Source organism: Echiichthys vipera (assembly GCF_963691815.1).
Source record: "Echiichthys vipera genome assembly, chromosome: 4".
Lineage (NCBI taxonomy): Eukaryota > Metazoa > Chordata > Actinopteri > Perciformes > Trachinidae > Echiichthys > Echiichthys vipera.
The window spans coordinates 31,018,430-31,035,644 of NC_139829.1; the positions used below are offsets into that span (position 1 = coordinate 31,018,430).

General features: G+C 43.8%; 1 protein-coding gene across 1 annotated transcript; it reads right to left on the reverse strand.

Annotated features, from left to right (window-relative positions):
- Positions 1-2,894: 2,894 nt before the first annotated feature.
- On the reverse strand, positions 2,895-8,490 carry npffr1l2 (neuropeptide FF receptor 1 like 2; the record flags this gene model as incomplete). Its single annotated transcript, XM_083911910.1, has 3 exons — positions 2,895-3,882; positions 4,063-4,162; positions 8,148-8,490. The coding sequence occupies 3 exons, from the start codon at positions 8,488-8,490 to the stop codon at positions 2,895-2,897; spliced, it is 1,431 nt and encodes a 476-aa protein (XP_083768036.1).
- Positions 8,491-17,215: the final 8,725 nt, after the last annotated feature.

Genomic DNA, 17,215 nt, shown 5'->3' on the forward strand with positions numbered 1-17,215 from the left:
TTAATTACTTCTCTGAAAGTCATTTAGTAGATCGGACAGGACCCTTTGTTTGACACCCCTGTTTTAAACCTTTATCCGATTTCTTTGGTTGTGGCTCTTTTAGATAAACGTGTACAACAAACACACACACACACACACACACACACACATATATATATATATTGGATATGTACACCTTGAACTGTATTTTGTGGTGCTTTCTGTCTTGCTCATATGAACCACAACTCCTGAACAGAAACACAGCTGCACATTATTTAGTTGTAAAATAGTTTTGTGTAATTACATTCAAATCAGCTGTGAGTATCTTGCGTTTAACGTTTGTGATTCTCACAACTATAACTAGAAACACCTCTATAATAAGCAACCCAGTGCATCTGCAATGCAACAAATCATTTAGATCTTACCAGTCATTTATTTATGGATGTCTTCTGAGTCAGGAGATTAACCGCCGCCACAGAAAGCAAGAAAAAGGCTCTAAGATATGGCTCTAAAGTACATTTTACCTCTGTCGTAAACCCGTGTGTTTTTCCATTATGTTTTTTTGAAAGTAGTAGTAGTAAAGTATGTATTGCGATATTGCTGATAAATGTTGTACCTGTATAGGCAAACTGGCACAGCACTCCAGAGATACGAGCTGAGGCTGCACATCAATGATATGGGGAACTCTCGCCAAAATGTACTCTTTTTAATCATGAACCATGCAAAAAAAAGATATTTCTTTCTGTCTTTTACCAAGACTTTGTTATTTCGTTCTAAATGTGATCACATAATGTAATCTACGAAATCAGAAACATCCCGAAAAAGGACAATACACAGCATTTATACACTTCTGATAGCAAGAAATCCAGTGTTACCAATTCCCTGGAGCTAGCAGTAAAACCTAAGGTTAGCGTCCTTCACATTAACGGTTTTGTCTATGCACTTTACTTTACTGACAAATAACTGCCAAGACAAGGCACAATACGGGTAATAAAGCAAGTGACTGCAGTGCTGTAGTGTGCTGTCATTTGCTTTGGTTGTTCACCTGACCAGCGAATATGATTACAACGTCGTATCATTACTCAAGTGTGTTGAAGTTGCCTCCACCTTCAAACGCTGCACTGATGTTCAGTTGGATGTAGGGGAAATGAACCAAAGTGCATGAAGGATAATGGGTAGTTGACAAAGATTGGTAAGATAAGCTGGGGGTTAATAAAATACCTGATTATCCTGTTAAAAACTACTGTTCCTCCACTGCTTCTCCCCCGGGTTTATATAAGTTCATTATACTTTCATTTTGTGTTTGTCCCTGTTCCCCTAGACTTCATCCAGGACGTAAAGTACATTATTTTGTGCATTTATGTGTGTACGTAGATCAGTGTGTACTGTACATTAACAACGTATAATGTTGTATATAAATATATTTATATCTTTATTTATCATTTTAAGAAATACAGCTTTCTCTCTCTCTCAATAAATCAAACACTTAACCAGACGGAGGTTTTCTATTCAATACCCTGATTGAATTGAAGTAGATGACTAATAGCTTTTGCGTATTTTATTATGTGTAATACAATATAATACAACCTGACACTTGAGAACTTGACCTTTGTACATCTGCAGGGTTGTGGAGGTAGATTATTTAGACTTGTTTGAAGGCACTGTGTTCAGTATCGTATGTAACATTACCCATCATATGACTGCTCAAGAGGAGTGAAGTAGTTTATATATATATATATATATTTTCTCTTTAAATGGGCTATTGAGGTGCGACAATGGAGTGGCTTTGGTTTGGTCCCTTTTCTCTGTGGCTCCACCTCCTCCGACCTCATGCTCAGCCGGTCGTTTTGCTAAAAAGGAACCGTTCGTCTACTTTCACTTCTCTCCATCACAGTTTAGCTCGTAACTAATCATGGATTTTTCGATCTACGACATAACATACGTCAGTAATTTCCCCACTGACATTTGAAACTTGATTGCGATTAGCGTTTGCTAACAAGTGGCTAATTGAGACGAAAAACATCCTCGTGCCGTACCAGTGAAATCAGTCAGAAGCTAGTGGGTGGTGCGGTTCATTTATAGCCAAACATTATCTTTTTACCTCTGTGATGCATTTAAGCTTAAAAAATCATAAAAATGGTGTTCATTTGTGAAAACGATCTTGCTAAACAAAACGGAGTATAATAAACTTTTAAGCCACGGAGCTTTTTCTGCAATGATCCAAAATCCAATGGAAAAACACCTTTGTCTTCTTGTTGAGGGAACCAGGGAGATGCTAACTTTTGGGTTTGCCTACAACAAATACGTCATCCCTGCAGGAATCCCACTTCAATGTTCTCATATTTTACGCATTTTTATTCGGGATGTTGTAGTATTTTGATAGCATTATATATATATATCTTTATTAAATGTTTAAAGGGAGGGAGGAGGGTAGTAACGACAGACATTGCTCTACGTTATATATGTATATTATTAAATCTGTTGATTTACCTAATGGATTTAGACCAACTTGTGTCATGAGTGTAATGAGTGCAGATTGTTGGGTTGATTTTGGATTTGCTTAACTGTCCACATCTTGTCAAGTACTAGTGTCTCCTGTTTCTACAATTGTTGTGCTGAATACAAAGTTGTGCTAAAGTACAGTAAAGGAATACGTATCAAATGTACAATAACCCTGAAGTACGTGGCGCCACTACCAGTGGTGTCATCTATCCTGCCCGATTGCCTGAGCATGAGCATCAGTAATTTGAAGTGTTTACATATAAGCTAGAACTAGGGTTGCAATATGTAAAAATCCTTCTGAACAGTAACCACGTTACACACTTTGTAACTACTGTTAACTTTCTTTCCCGTGGGACTACAATGCAACATGCTAGGGCTTTGTTTGGTTCATTTCCGGGTAACATTGTGAACAGTCAGTTATCCCACGCCTGATATACTGAAGGTACTAGTGAACCAACCCTCTCTAACTCCTTATCATTACTGCTTTTCTTATGTACACCTGTCATTTCTAACCCTTGATCTAAAAGACTTCTCCCTGAGTGGACAACCACACCCCCCACCCTCCTATTCATCTCAGCTGTTTCAGTCAAATTTTCGTCGTTATGGACTCGATTTCTAAGCCCCAAAACAAGCTGGTTGTGATTGCTAATGGGAACTCTGATCTCTGAAGTACGTCCACAAGGTGCTTGAGTTGACCTGTCTTTCCTGCCCCACCTGGCCATCTTACTCCACAGCTCGCACTGAACGAGGCAACAGAAGGGCCTGGACTTGCACACCGCCTGGAAGCCCCTCTTAAAGTTCTCATTGTAGTAGCCGTAGATGATGGGGTTGATGCTGGAGTTGGCAAAAGCCAGCCAGTGGGCGACAGGGAAGATGTAGCTGGTCAGAAGGTCCAGCTGTTCCCTGTCCAAGCCTGCATAGTCAGCCATCATCATGAGGGTCCAGAGTGGCAACCAGGACAGCATGAAAAGCAAAGCCACCACAATGAGCATCTTTATCACCTTGATCTTTTTCTGGGAAATCATTGGCTGACCCACCCTTCTACCATTGGCCAGCTGTGGCCCTCTGTTTGCGACCACAGAAGAACACAGTTTGCCTCCGATACTTCCGTACATCAGTGTGATGACGGTGAGCGGCACCAGGTAGATGTGAGAAAACAGAACCGCCGTGTAGACCTTTCTCATCTTAGGGTTGGCAAAGTTTTCGTAGCAGGTGTGCAGGGGGAATGTGTGGTTGAAGTCATCATTGTACACCATGTAGTGGAAAGGAACTATATCCACAGTCAGTGTCACAGCAGCAGGACACATGATCACCACTGCTAGTATCCAGATTAACATGATGGCTGCCTTGGCAACAAGTGCTGTCGGCTTGGGTTGTAGAGGGTACACTATACAGCGGAACCTATAGTGGATAGATATGGGAGAGCATAAATGCCACAAATTAGCTACATGGCTGAACATAAATGAAAGCAGAAAAAGTAGAACATGACTTGAGCTTAACAGAGGATACTTAGTACTCATTACTTATTACCAGCTGCTGAAGTGACGCTGGCATTGATTTTACCTTCTGTCTGCGTCTTACCTTTCAACAGCTATGGCCACCAGGGTGAAGACTGATGCAGAAACAGACATTCCCTGCACAAAGCCGCTCATCTTGCACACAGTTTTGGAAAAGGGCCAACCTGTGGAAAAACAGACAAACACTGATTAGGGTAGTACTCACACTAGTGGATGGACCATGGTGGTAATACAGTGACATTGTTATTACTGAGGATTTTTAGACTTTGGTTCATAGTGGACTCGTGCATAACTTGTTACAGATTGACTATAATTTGACAGGAATGCTTTTAAGGCACCTGGGTTTTAAATGGATGTGTAAATGCAGATGAGACACAACGTGAGATGTGGCCCTTAGGACTTGTACCTTCACACCTCACCTTCTTTCATTCCTCATTTTTTTATCATCCCTGCCACAGTGGAAAGGCAGGCTTCATACACAGCAGGGCCCCTATCACACATTGCAAACTTGCAATTAGAGACATTAACTGGAGGGCTGTATGCAGGGGCCATGGTCATATTAAGATGGCAGACCAAACGATGCGCCAATTCAAACCTATAAGAGCTGCTCAGTGGTGCAGGGTTGCTTTAGAACTTCGCCATTACTGGTTCTCCTGAACGCGTGAGGACTTACTTGATGTAGAAACCTTTCGCGTTCCCGAGCCTATGCCCGAGCGCCAAGCACGAGACGTAAAACACATAAAAACAACGAAAAGCAATAGGAAAAACATGCCAAACAATGCACAAAAAGTGTTATGTCGCGGCTGCAGCCCTGCCCTGGGCCTTTACGAAGACTGGACCTAAGCTGCTGATTGTGTTACATACGGCTCTTCAAAGCTGCCCACCCTCCTTCTCCTGCCCATAACTCGGTTTTGGTAGGGACTAAAATTATGTCCACCTACCGGTTTTTAGTAAAGGGTCTTAAGATAATTCTGAGCCTTTTGATTGGTATCCAGAACATTTTTCGTAGGTGATCTCCTCTTCCCTGCATGTATGGGAGTGAAGGGACGAATGAGCTTCCCAACATTTGTAATTATGTAGTAGTTTACTGAATACTTAGCAGACCAGTTGAGGATTAAGGTGGTCAGTCTCCGCTATCACATTTCCTTTCTGACACTCTGTTGCTGTACTGTCTAGTAGAAGTGAGTGACATCAGTGACGCTATCCAAGCCACCCTGCGTGTTGTCATCACTCAGTCAAACACACATCGCAGGGCAAGAGCCATCAGTGCCATCATCGATGAGACGTTTGTTTTTCATCTCATAATGTTTGAGGATTTATTAAGGACAAGAAAGTTCATGTCGGATGGTACAGGACCCCAATTTTGACCTTGTTGCGGCAGATGATTTGGCCCAGTCTGTACTTAATCAGAAAAGCGCACAGACACTAAGTGGATAGAAATCCAATGGTGAAACCATGGTGTCAATGAGGAAAACCTGGCAGCAGAACTCTACCAGCTGCGGCGGCTTCTGCAAAGAAAGGAAGAACAGGGACATGCCATCCACAGCACACAGGAGCTCCTGTCCTTAATGCCGCAATATAAAGATGCATTTATGGACCAGTACAAGTTATAATGCATAGCCCTGACACTTCCTGTGACATGAGTGGGCTATGAACATAGTTTTTCTTGCCAAGGCCGTGTAAAAAACTACCTGAGGAACTGCAGTGGTGACACTAGGACAGGTAATCTTGCACTTTTGGCTATAAACATGGAAAGAACAAGGACCCTTGACTGCGACAACATCATTGATGCCTTCGCAATCTCCCAGCAACAGACGTATTGTTGTGTTGTGAAGACGTCTATGTTAAGTGCTTGATTTTCCTCTCTGTAGGCGATTAGAAATGTAACTCATTTGGTGGCTGAAGCACAAATCTTGGCTCTTAATAGTTATATCTATGATGCTCCAACAATAGGAACACTGATGATTCATCATTGGACAAGTGTTGGTAAGTGACTGACGTGATCTGAGCATTTAAGGACAAAGCCTGCATAGTGTCTGTTGCCTTCTGTTGCTGCTGTTTGCTGCTCCGTTGTATTCAGGCCTGAACTGTGACAGCATTGTGTAAAATATAATTTTCAGAGGTTTACATTGGCAGGCTTATGTATGTTATATCTGTAACACAAGTTGAATTCTTTTACATATATATGCTTATAGTCGCAGAACAAGTATAGGTAACGCGGCAGGTCCACTTCCTGCTCCGCTGCCAACACTTCAGAAGCCCCGCAGTTCACACGGGCCACCATTTTGTCTCTGCCCGCTGCCACTGATGCTGCTCCGGCCACTCCCCCAGTCGACCTCCTGGCTGCTGCCTCATCTCTGCCCATTGCTGCTCCAGCTGCTGTCCCTGAGGGTCCCTGGCTCCAGCTTGGGGCTAGACCAAAAGTCCCACCAATTAACTCAAGTCTACTATATCCAAGACCCTGGGCTGCTGCTGCTGGAAATGGAATAACGGGGAGACGCTCCATTCGTGGCATCATGGCTCACGATATCCAGCTGAGGAATCAATTAGATGTCCCCGACCTGGATGAATTTCCTCCACTCCCAGTGTCACTAGGTGAGTCAAGCGGCTTCTCGCCACCACCAGCCCGCCCACCGGTCGCACCTGTGCATTCCTCTCGTCAACCCTTTCGCTGCTCAATGCCGAATTTCTCTCCGGCACGGCGATACAGAAAACTGAATGCTGCTTAAGCCCCAACTAATACAAATAAAGTAGATCATGTCACTCCAGTCCTTGGATCTTTACACTGGATTCCTGTCTGTCAAAGAATTGATTTCAAAATACTTCTGTTGGTTTACAAAGCACTGAATGAGATGAGCTCAGCTATCGAGCAAGCTGCTCGCTCACACTTTTTTCTCTTAGATCCTTCTGTTGGAAAATGGACCTCGCACCTGAAATTGTGCCTTTTATCCGTAAATTTGCGTTACACAAATGCAACTATCCTTAACTGACATGTTGTTTACTTTCTGAGCTTTGCCTCGACACTGTATGTCATACGCATCGTTGGTCTGATTGGTTGATTTTGGCTGTATGTTGGTGATAGAGAGATGGTTTATCCAATCAGCAACCAGTATTTTTGGCCACTTCCCAAAAAATCTCCAAACGAGAGTTCCCAGATGGATCCGCTGAGCAGATGCGGATCAATCCATCTGGCGGAGTCCGGTTACTGCTCTGTTTCCCAAGAGTTAAAACTAAACATGTAGAGGAAAGATGCAAAGTTCTCTATATCAGGGAAGAAATTAGGAATGGAAATCGACCGCCAGAAGATCCCCCTGGTCCTTAGACTGAGTTGGGCCACCACCATAGAGGACAAAGGGAAATTCCCAACCCAAGACAGGGTCCCTTACTAAACTATGTGTATAACAAGCTACATGACCATGACGTGATTAGCTACATGAACTTAGCTCCTGCACTCAACCAGCTCATTACTTCAAATATTTCAGCCCTGACTTTTTATCCATCTATTATGAAATATTATTTCAGCTACAGTTTTTTATTTCATTTCTAATCTCTACTCTGGGAATCGCTTGCGGAAGACCCAGATATTCAATGATGCGGAGCATGACCAGAGGCACCAAACAAACAATCAATAATAAAACATATGAAATACAATCATAGATAACAGCAATCAATGTCAGTTACAACAGTTACATGTCTATAGTGGATGAATTAAAGTCCTAAAGCGACCAAGCAATATACAATTATCCAGTTTTAGGTCATGTTGCAGGAGATGAGGCTGCTGCACTAATACTAAAAGATAGACCGTAGATGTAATATGATGGTAATTGTCCGAGGAGGGCTTTTAACAGACAGATTACCAGTGATTGTCATGTCTCGCAGTCAGAGAGGACGAACATACATTGGTGACTATTGTAATTATCAATGGTCCTACAGGGCCAAATGAGCTGAATGCATGTAGAAGCCATAGTCCGAGATGACCTATTTGCACCACTTTAGCATTATTCACGAGTATGAAATCATAGCTGGTCTAATGTTGACCCTCTGGTAAAATGTCTGTCTTCAAACAGCTCTGAGCGCTGAGTTTCCTGAAACACACTCACGACAATAAGGAGTTACGTCAGAGCCGAGGATATTAGCCGAGGGTATTACCTGTAATGAGGTTGTCCACCAGTGTTGTAGGGATGCAGAAGATGCCCACCAGCAGGTCACTGATAGCCAGGTTGAGGATAAAGAGGTTGGTGACCGTGCGCATGCGGCGGTTTTCCATTACAATGACACACACCAGGATGTTCCCCACCATACACAGCAGGAAAATGAAGAAGTATACCAGGATGTAGATGACAGCCACATACAGAGAGTGCTGATAGTAGGGGGAAAAGGTAATGTTGGTGACGTTTGAGGCTCCAGCTTGGCTTGTGTTTATAGCGGCTGCTTTAGTGACTGATTCCTCCAACTCCATCCCTTCCACGCCCATGTTGTCCAGTTTGTCCATCCCTTGGAAAAACCAATGCTGTAAGAGAAATCAAATTGTGATGAAGAGTGTCATTTAAAATATCTGTTTGGAACAAATGGTATCTGCATTCAGGTTACTAGTCCGTGCAGAGAGCAAACATGGCTGAACACGCTGGCCGTCATGCAATCACAGAACTCACAGGCTGTTGTTTGACGATGATTGAGCTTTTCACTAGCATTTTGTTGTGTTTTATCTGCATTCATACAGAGATATCTGTTCACAGAGGCTGTTAAGCCTGACGTAACACCCTTTCAAAATACGATTTCCGGGTCCAAACGCTCCGTTGAAACAAAAAAGACAACGGACGAACATGTGAATGATTACGATCACCTCTTTCTTCAGTCAGACGTCTTTTTCATGGATAATAAAGAAGTAAAATCAGAATCAGAATCAGCTTTATTCGCCATGAAAGATATAAATATATATACAGTACATGTTTAATGCAAATGGGCATGCAATGGCAGGGGGATTATGGGGAGATCAGGGAGACGGCCTGGGGGAAGAAACTGTGTTTGTGTCTTTGCATACAGAGCTCTGTAACGCCTACCAGAGGGAGAAGTTCAAACAGTTTGTGTGCGGGGTGTGAGGGGTCTGCAGTGATCCTGATTGTCCGTTACAGTCCGTTCCTGTCCTGTTTGGTGGCCGATCCAAACAAGACAGTTATTGATGTGCACAGGAATGAAGAAAAATTACAATTACGTTGTTTTTTAAAAAAAATCTGTTCAACAATGGGGAACACAGCACTGCGGTGTTGTAGACATACGAGGCTTGGACCCAGAAATCATATTTTGAAAGGGCGTTACGTCAGATTTAACAGTCGGATAAGACGACTTTTGTCTACCTGTCTGAAATAAAGGACCCCGTGCAGTTATTTTGTGAACAAATACTGTAACTTACTTTTTGCCTCCTTACTGTACTGTACCTCAATTTACCTAAGCCAGTCGCTCATTTTTGAGGTTGTGTTTCTTATTCAAAAGGTGAAATATCATTTATACTGCGGACATAAAGGCCTCAGCCAAATTAAATGTAATGAAAAACAAGCCACTGCATGGGCTGAAGCAGTCAGGAAGAAACTGGAATAAAATGTTACATGACGACAAATAGTTTCACACAGAACCAAGTAAACAAGATACAAGTGAAATCGATGATAGTGATTGTGACTCACTCAGTGGTGTGAAAGGAATTCAAGATGGTATGTGTGACAAGACAAGGGAGACCAAGGCCGTGTGGTGATGGTGAATCTATGCATTTAGAAATATATTTTGAAATTATTGACAGCTTAATATATTTGATGAGCTGTCAGGGAGGCCAGGTCTCCTACTGTCATTGCAAGCTTTGCACTGTTGTAGGTTTAAGTTTGTTCCCCCGTACTACTGCCTACTGGCCTGGGGCCCCAAGCAGGTGCCTGCATTGCCTGCTGCCACAGTGCCTCTGCACAGGGGTCCACATAAGACATGAACATGAGGTAGTCTATTTACAGCTCTCCTTTGGGAAATTAGAAATGTCAAACTCCTCAGGAAAAGTCAAGCATGACATTACATCAGCAGTAGATTACACCGATTGTTTAATGTTTTAAAATATTGCAAAGGAGCATGTCTCAGTGTGGCTCTAGCTTGAGGCCGATCTTCCTCCCTTCCCTTGTGCAGCATGCGTCCTGAGTGACCGCTTCTGATCTCATATCACTACCCCGCTCTACATGCAAACTAACATGTTCTGTTTGCATATAAATAGCCTACATATTTAAATGAAAAAATATCATTATTACAGAAACGTGAGATGACTAATTACTTGTATTTCCTAAGGAGACTAAGGTCATTTAACATTTGCCGACCCCTGCTGTGCACCGTCTACCACTCAGTGGTGGCCAGTACTCTGTTTTTTACTGTGGCTTGTTGGGGAGAAGACGCCCGCACTGCGGACAAAAACAGACTGGACAAGCTGATCAGAAAGGCCGGCTCAGTGGTTGGGGCTGAGCAACTGACGGTCCAGCAGGACGCAAAGGACAGAACCGAATAACTCAATAACGACCAACCCAACTCACCCAGTCCATGCCCTGAAGATGATCCAGAGCCTTCATTCAGAGTCTGATTGTAGCAATATGCAAAACTGAGAGGTATAGTTATTGTACCCCAAATGCCTTCAAAACTCAATATCTAAAGATATTGTTACTCTGGATGATGTGTTGTCCTCCAGCACCACAGTAAGGTGTTATTTTGGATCAGGATTTGTCCTTTGATTCTCACATAAAACTAACGACAAAGACTTAGAATATTTTCAACTGCGTAATATTGTGGAAACTAGGAACATTGTGTCTCAGAAAGATGCAGGAAAACTAGTCCATGCATTTGTCCATGTTTGAATTTAAAATCCTTCTCCTTCCCTACAAAGCTCTTATTGGTCAGGCTCCGTCGTATCTTAAGGAGCTCATAGTACCGTATTACCCGACTAGATCGCTGCGCTCTGAGAATGCAGGGCTACTCGTCGTTCCTAGAGTCTGTTAAGAGTCTGCAGTTGGTCCAAAATGCTGCAGCTCGTGTACTAACTAAAACAAATTGAATATATTCTATCACCTTAGCTGTGCTTGTTTCTACTATTCTACTATAGTAACTGCCATAACACATAAGTCATATACTAATTATTAGTCTGTCTGCTAGTATACTTATATTTAGTATACGTAAGTATACCTTTTTTCACTTTATAAAGTGTGATTAATAGTATGCTATTAATCTATATTAATGTGTCCAATACTAGCACATTTACAGTATGCTCAAAAATGCGATTGTAATGCTATTGTTGTACTCCAAAAGTGTATTTTAATGTCACTGCAAGAACATGAAAAGCACGTCTAAAATACATTGCAGTAGTATGTTTAAAGTGTACCTAAGGCCGCACTTGCACTGTCCTTCCGCACCAAAACAGGTTTTTCGGGTCAAGCCTAGTGCGTTTGACCAGTGTGAGTGCACCCGCTCCGCGCATAACTGCGGCCAGCTGGCCGTCCATGGCCCGTCTGAGAGAGGTGGGCCTTTTTAGAGCGTGTTTGCACATGTACGAGCACGAGCACGAGGCCTACGACGGTTTTGACGTAATTTATGTACGTCTGTTCCGACAATGGCGGTGAAAGGTTCACGTTGGTGTGATGTGGAGGTGGAGTGTTTACTGCAGATTTGGTCGATGAAAATATTCAAAAACAGTCGACAAGACGCACAAAAACTCAGATGTCTATTTAAAGATTTGTAAACAAAGCGACGCATCGCAATGACGTCAATCAATGCGTGTGACGTGTTACGGCGTGATGACGTATGGACAGGCAAGAAGCATTTGCGCAAGGCCCAGGTAGTGTGAGCACAAACGGGTCTGGGGCGCGGGGTGGACAAGTACCCTAAAGCCCGGGGCGCGGTGCGGAAGGACAGTGTGAGTGCGCCCTAAGTAGACTTAAAGTAGTCCCATTTTAGATTGGTCAAGTTCACTAAGCACCCTTAAAGTTGAGCTTTTTTACAGCTAAAGGGAAGGGGAAGAGGGGAAAAGGGGAAAAGCAAAGACTCAGGCACTCCTGGTAGCTGGAACCCCTGGTACTGGCTGACTGGAGGGGGATGGGAAACGGCCGCTCTAAAGTTTCTGATTCCTGTTTTGATTATTGTAATTATTGTGTGTTATGTTATTGGTGATTTACGGTGTGCTTCCTTGCTGTCGAGCCTTGATTTCTTCCACAATCAATTCTGTCACAGGACAGTACCATAGAGTTACTGACCTGTGGATTCCACCTTTCCCTCACAAGTAATGCCCAAAATAATTACATTGCTAAAAATAAATCGTGTGCGAACTGTCTCATTGGGAGGCCGCCCTTTTGCCTGTCTGAACTTAACCTTTTACCTTCTCCAGTTTGACCTACAAAGATAATCAATGCGGGCTGGAGATCTTAGAAAGGAACTGGGCGCCGGCGGTACGGTTGAGAAATTCGACCCGAATGTGTTCATATACTCTTGTTTTCTCATGATAATTATTATGTATCTTCGTCTGATGTGAAGGTTTTAAACACCAGACCACAACAAGACGACCTGCATACTTGATTGGGGCTGATCTGTATCAGAGAGACACAAGGGTACATTTTGTCTTTATATTATTTACATTTCTTTGCATGATTTTAAAGACAAAACGGCTTTTCCGATCTTTACTGATGTGCAATAACCCCCTCATCCTCCACCTACTTTTGCAACTTATGTATATTTTGTATATGGTGATATATTTATTAAGATTTCCGGGTTTAGTTTTACTATTTTATTTTAGGGTGACACTTTGGTGTGGTGGTGAGCACTGTCGCCTCACAGCGAGAGGGCTCCTGGTTTGAATCCCGGCTGGGGCCCTTCTGTGTGGAGTTTGCATGTTGTCCCCGTGTCTGCGTGGGTTTTCTCCGGGTTCTCCGGTTTCCTCCCACAGTCCAAAGACGTGCAGGTGTTCGGTTCATTGATGACTCTAAATCACCTGTAGGTGTGAATGGTTGTCTGTCTCTGTTCGTCTCTATGTGTCCTGTGATAGACTGGCGTCCTGTCGAGGATGTACCCCGCCTCACGCCCGATGTCAGCTGGGATGGGCTCCAGCCCCCCACGACCCCGACAGGGACAAGTGGTTGAATTCTGATTCTGATATATGTACTAGTTTTCCCTTTGAATGACTAAATGATGTAGAGATTATTATTATTATTAAAAAAAACGTTGAGCATAAGAAATTGTGACGTAATTACAATAATGACATTGTTTTAGGCCGAAACTCTTGATAAACACATGACTCCCTATTATTAGTTCTATATCTAGGACATGAAGCACAGTATGCACACATAGAGCCGTTGTTTATCCTTGCATAAGCATGATTGACATGACGTATATCTTTTTATTGCCTTGTTTGTATGAAACAGAAAAACCCTCTGATGTGTTACTGCCTTATCTTGTACGTCACACAGCTGAATGCTGTCTGCATGCATCATGTTTTCATTCTCTTTACCAGCCTTGTTGCGTGCGTTCTGAGGACAGCCCTGTCCTTCAAGACTTAAAACTGAAATAAACTTACATGGAGAAACCAATCTTTTGTCTGTTTATCTGTATTCATTGTCTCTTTTTGATCGTTACCGAGCCAGGCAAAGGCGGCAATTTGCCCTCCTATGGTAAATGGTAAATTAACTTGTACTTCTATAGCACCTTTCTAGTCTTCTGACTACTCATGGCGCTTTCACAGTGTTTGTCACATTCACGCGTTCACACTGACATTCACACTGATGGCAGTGGACATCTACACACCATCTTATCTACTCTAATCATTCACACCACATTTACACACCCGAGCGCAGCACAGGGAGCAATTCGGGGTTCAGTGTCTTGCCCAAGGACACTTCGACATGTGGGCCAGGGGAGCTGGGGATCCAATAGCGATCTCTCCAATGGAGGACGACCCACTGAACCACAGCCGCCCCTCCTATCCATGTGAACCCGAGGTGTTATATTCCTCTTTTCCCAAAAGCCGGCTCTCTGGGATAGGCGTAAACATGTTCCCCGACGTGAAGCACAAATGACGTACAACATGTGTATCGGAAAAAGTTCGCCCTGTAACACCAGTGTCATATTAAAACATTAATGAAGAAACGAAAAGAGGTTAGAGTTTTTAAAAAAATAGGTTATGTTCGCTCTCTACGGTTGATATTTTGCTGTCAAGGCTGAACTGATGACCAGGTGACGACTTGCTGTCTCTGATCCTGTGATCAGCTGTTTCCTGCTTTTAAAACTCCCATCATCCAAACCTCTGGCCAATGTGCCGGCAAGCCGTTAAACTCTATTTGCATGGAAGTAAAGCCTCAAATATGTGTATGGTCCAAGTCAGCATTTTGTTGGCTGAATCAGGTCGGCAATTTGCTGCGATCTCTCTGTATACACAGACCAGGCCGGCAAAAAGGCAGCCAAATTTCCAGCTTGCTGTCCTGTGTATAAACACCGTGGGGTGAGTTGAGCAGGAGTCTGATTTACTTTACCGGTGTTGTTCATGTTCAGCAATATATCCTACATATTCATGAATTTAAGTACATACACCATCAAGGTTCAGGTCTCCCAGCGGTCTCTGGGGACCTCTGTGCCGCCAACAAGGGCTAGGCAGCTACCTTTCTCGGGCCCCGTGGGACTCAGAGCTCCTGAGAGCTGGATACGAGCAGGGCATCAAACAAAAAACAACCAAAGCATATACCACTATCTATATACATATACCACTCCATCTGTGGTTTCAGTTGAATGAGAAATACTGTCAAAATACAGACAAAGACAAAATCAGACATGTCGGACGAAGTTAATGAATTAATACGTACGTCAAATTGGGGCCCTGAGCATCATTTTGTTATGTAGATCCGTCTCTCGACAATGTATCAACTTGACACATTTCTATCTACGTTTCTCTCTGTTGTGTCCTCGAAAGATATACGTCATTAGGAATTCAGGGGGGGGCAGCCAGGTCACCAAAATTCCCCAGTTGACTGCTTTTATTGAGACACAATTCACTGAATTACAAGTTTTCTGAAATGTTATGTGTAAATATGCTCCACAATCTCCTGAAAAATTCATAAAGTGCATACTGCCAGAAATCTGTGTTCTCACCATCTCTTCACCTGCACTGGTGCCCGTCTCTGAGCAGTGATTGGTCGGTTGTTGGTTGTCAATCATTGCAGCAATGCATGCGAAACGGTACATGACAGACCTCCTTTCTCTCCTCTCAAACTCACTTGACTTGGTGTGTGCAGGCACCGCATCTGCTCAGGCCCACCTGCACTTAGGGCGCACTCACACCGTACCGGGGCCAAGCACGTTTCACGGCTAAAGTGTAGTTCATTTGACCACTGTGAGTGCAACCGTAACGCACCTACGGCCCGTTTGGGAGAGGTGGGCTCTTGTAAAGCAAGTTTGCACATGTACGAGTACGAGCGTGCGCACGTGTACGAGCACGAGCGGTTCTGACGTCATTTCACGTGCGCCTGTTGGGACGTAGAAAAAAGAAGGAGGGACCATGCGCGGACATTTAAAACAATGGCGGTGAAAGGTTCACGTTGGTGTGATGCGGAGGTGGAGTGTTTACTGCAGATTTGGTCGATGAAAAGATTCAAAAACAGTCGACACAACGCACAAAAACTCAGAGGTCTATGGAAACAACTTTGTAAACAAAGCGACGCATCGCTATGACGTCAATCAATGCATGTGACGTGTTACGACGTGATGAGCAAGAAGCATTCACCGAGGCCCAGGTAGTGTGAGTACAAACGGGCCTGGCCCGCGAAGGGGAGGGGGGGGGGGGGTTAGTAAATGTTTTAGTACATGTTTAATATTTCCTGGCGCTGGTTTGTTTCAACTCTACAAACAGGGAATATTAGACGAGCGCTGAAAAAAATATATAGACAGACCTCGTAATACCAGCAAGAATAGTGGATGAGGAGTAGTTTGGTCTGAGGAAGAAACTATACTCTCAGGGTTTTTCACCATGTTTTTACACGTCCCTCAGAAGCAGAACATAATATCGCAGACGACAGCGAGTCCTCTACCAGTCATTCTGTTAGAATATGTGTGTTGGCCCCTGGTTTGCTAATGCACGGTGATACGCAGTGATGAAACCACATCCATCACACTAATAGAGTACCAAATCTCTACGTAGTTAAAAAGAGAACACTGTCGTCTTTGTTATAAATGCTCATTTTCTGGACACTGGGAATCGATAACATTAGTGTTGTCAGGGCAACTCCAGTCTAACGTAGCACGGCTGTCACCGTCATCGGTTAACTGGCCAACAGCAGTGGAAAGAACAGTATATGAACAGAAAGAGGACGGAGGCCCAGTCAGAGCTGAGGTGGACCAGAGAAAGGACTGAGTCATCTTTTCTATGATGTCACAATGTCAAGCAGTCCATTTTCTGTTGCTCCACTTTTCTGTTCCTTTAAACTATACGTTAAAACACCCTATAGACGATCGGCAGGAAATCCATTCGATGATATATAGGCCTCCCTGGAGGGGATTGGAGATTCTTGTGAACCTTGAGAAGCATCTATAATTGGGTATCATGGGATGTTCACACGACAAAGAAATCACGCTCTTGTTGGGTAATCCCCCACCCACCCCGCTTCCTTAGCTGGGGATAACATTCCTCTCAGGGCGCACTCACACTGTCCTTCCGCACCGGGCCAAAACCGTTTTTTCAGCTAAAGCCTAGTGCGTTTGAGCTGTGTGAGTGCACCCGCTCCGCGCATAACTGCGGACAGCGGGCCGTCCACGGCACGCCTGAGAGAGGTGGGCTTTTGTAGCGCCCGTTTGCACATGTACGAGCAAGAGCGTGCGCACGTGAACGAGCACGAGGCCTACGGCGGTAGCGTTATGTCCGCCTGTTCGGACATAGAAAATAGAAGGAAGGACCATGCGCGGACATTTAACAACAACAACAATGGCGGTGAAAGGTTCCCGTTGGTGTGATGCGGAGGTGGAGTGTTTACTGCAGATTTGGTCGGATGAAAATATTCAAAAACAGTCGACAAGACGCACAAAAACTCCGAGGTCTACGGAAAGATTTGTAAACAAAGCCACACACACGCGATCAATGCGTGTGACGTGTTACGGCGTGATGACGTATAGGCAGCAAGAAGCATTTGCGCGAGGCCCAGGTAGTGTGAGTACAAACGGGCCTAGGGGGGCGGGGG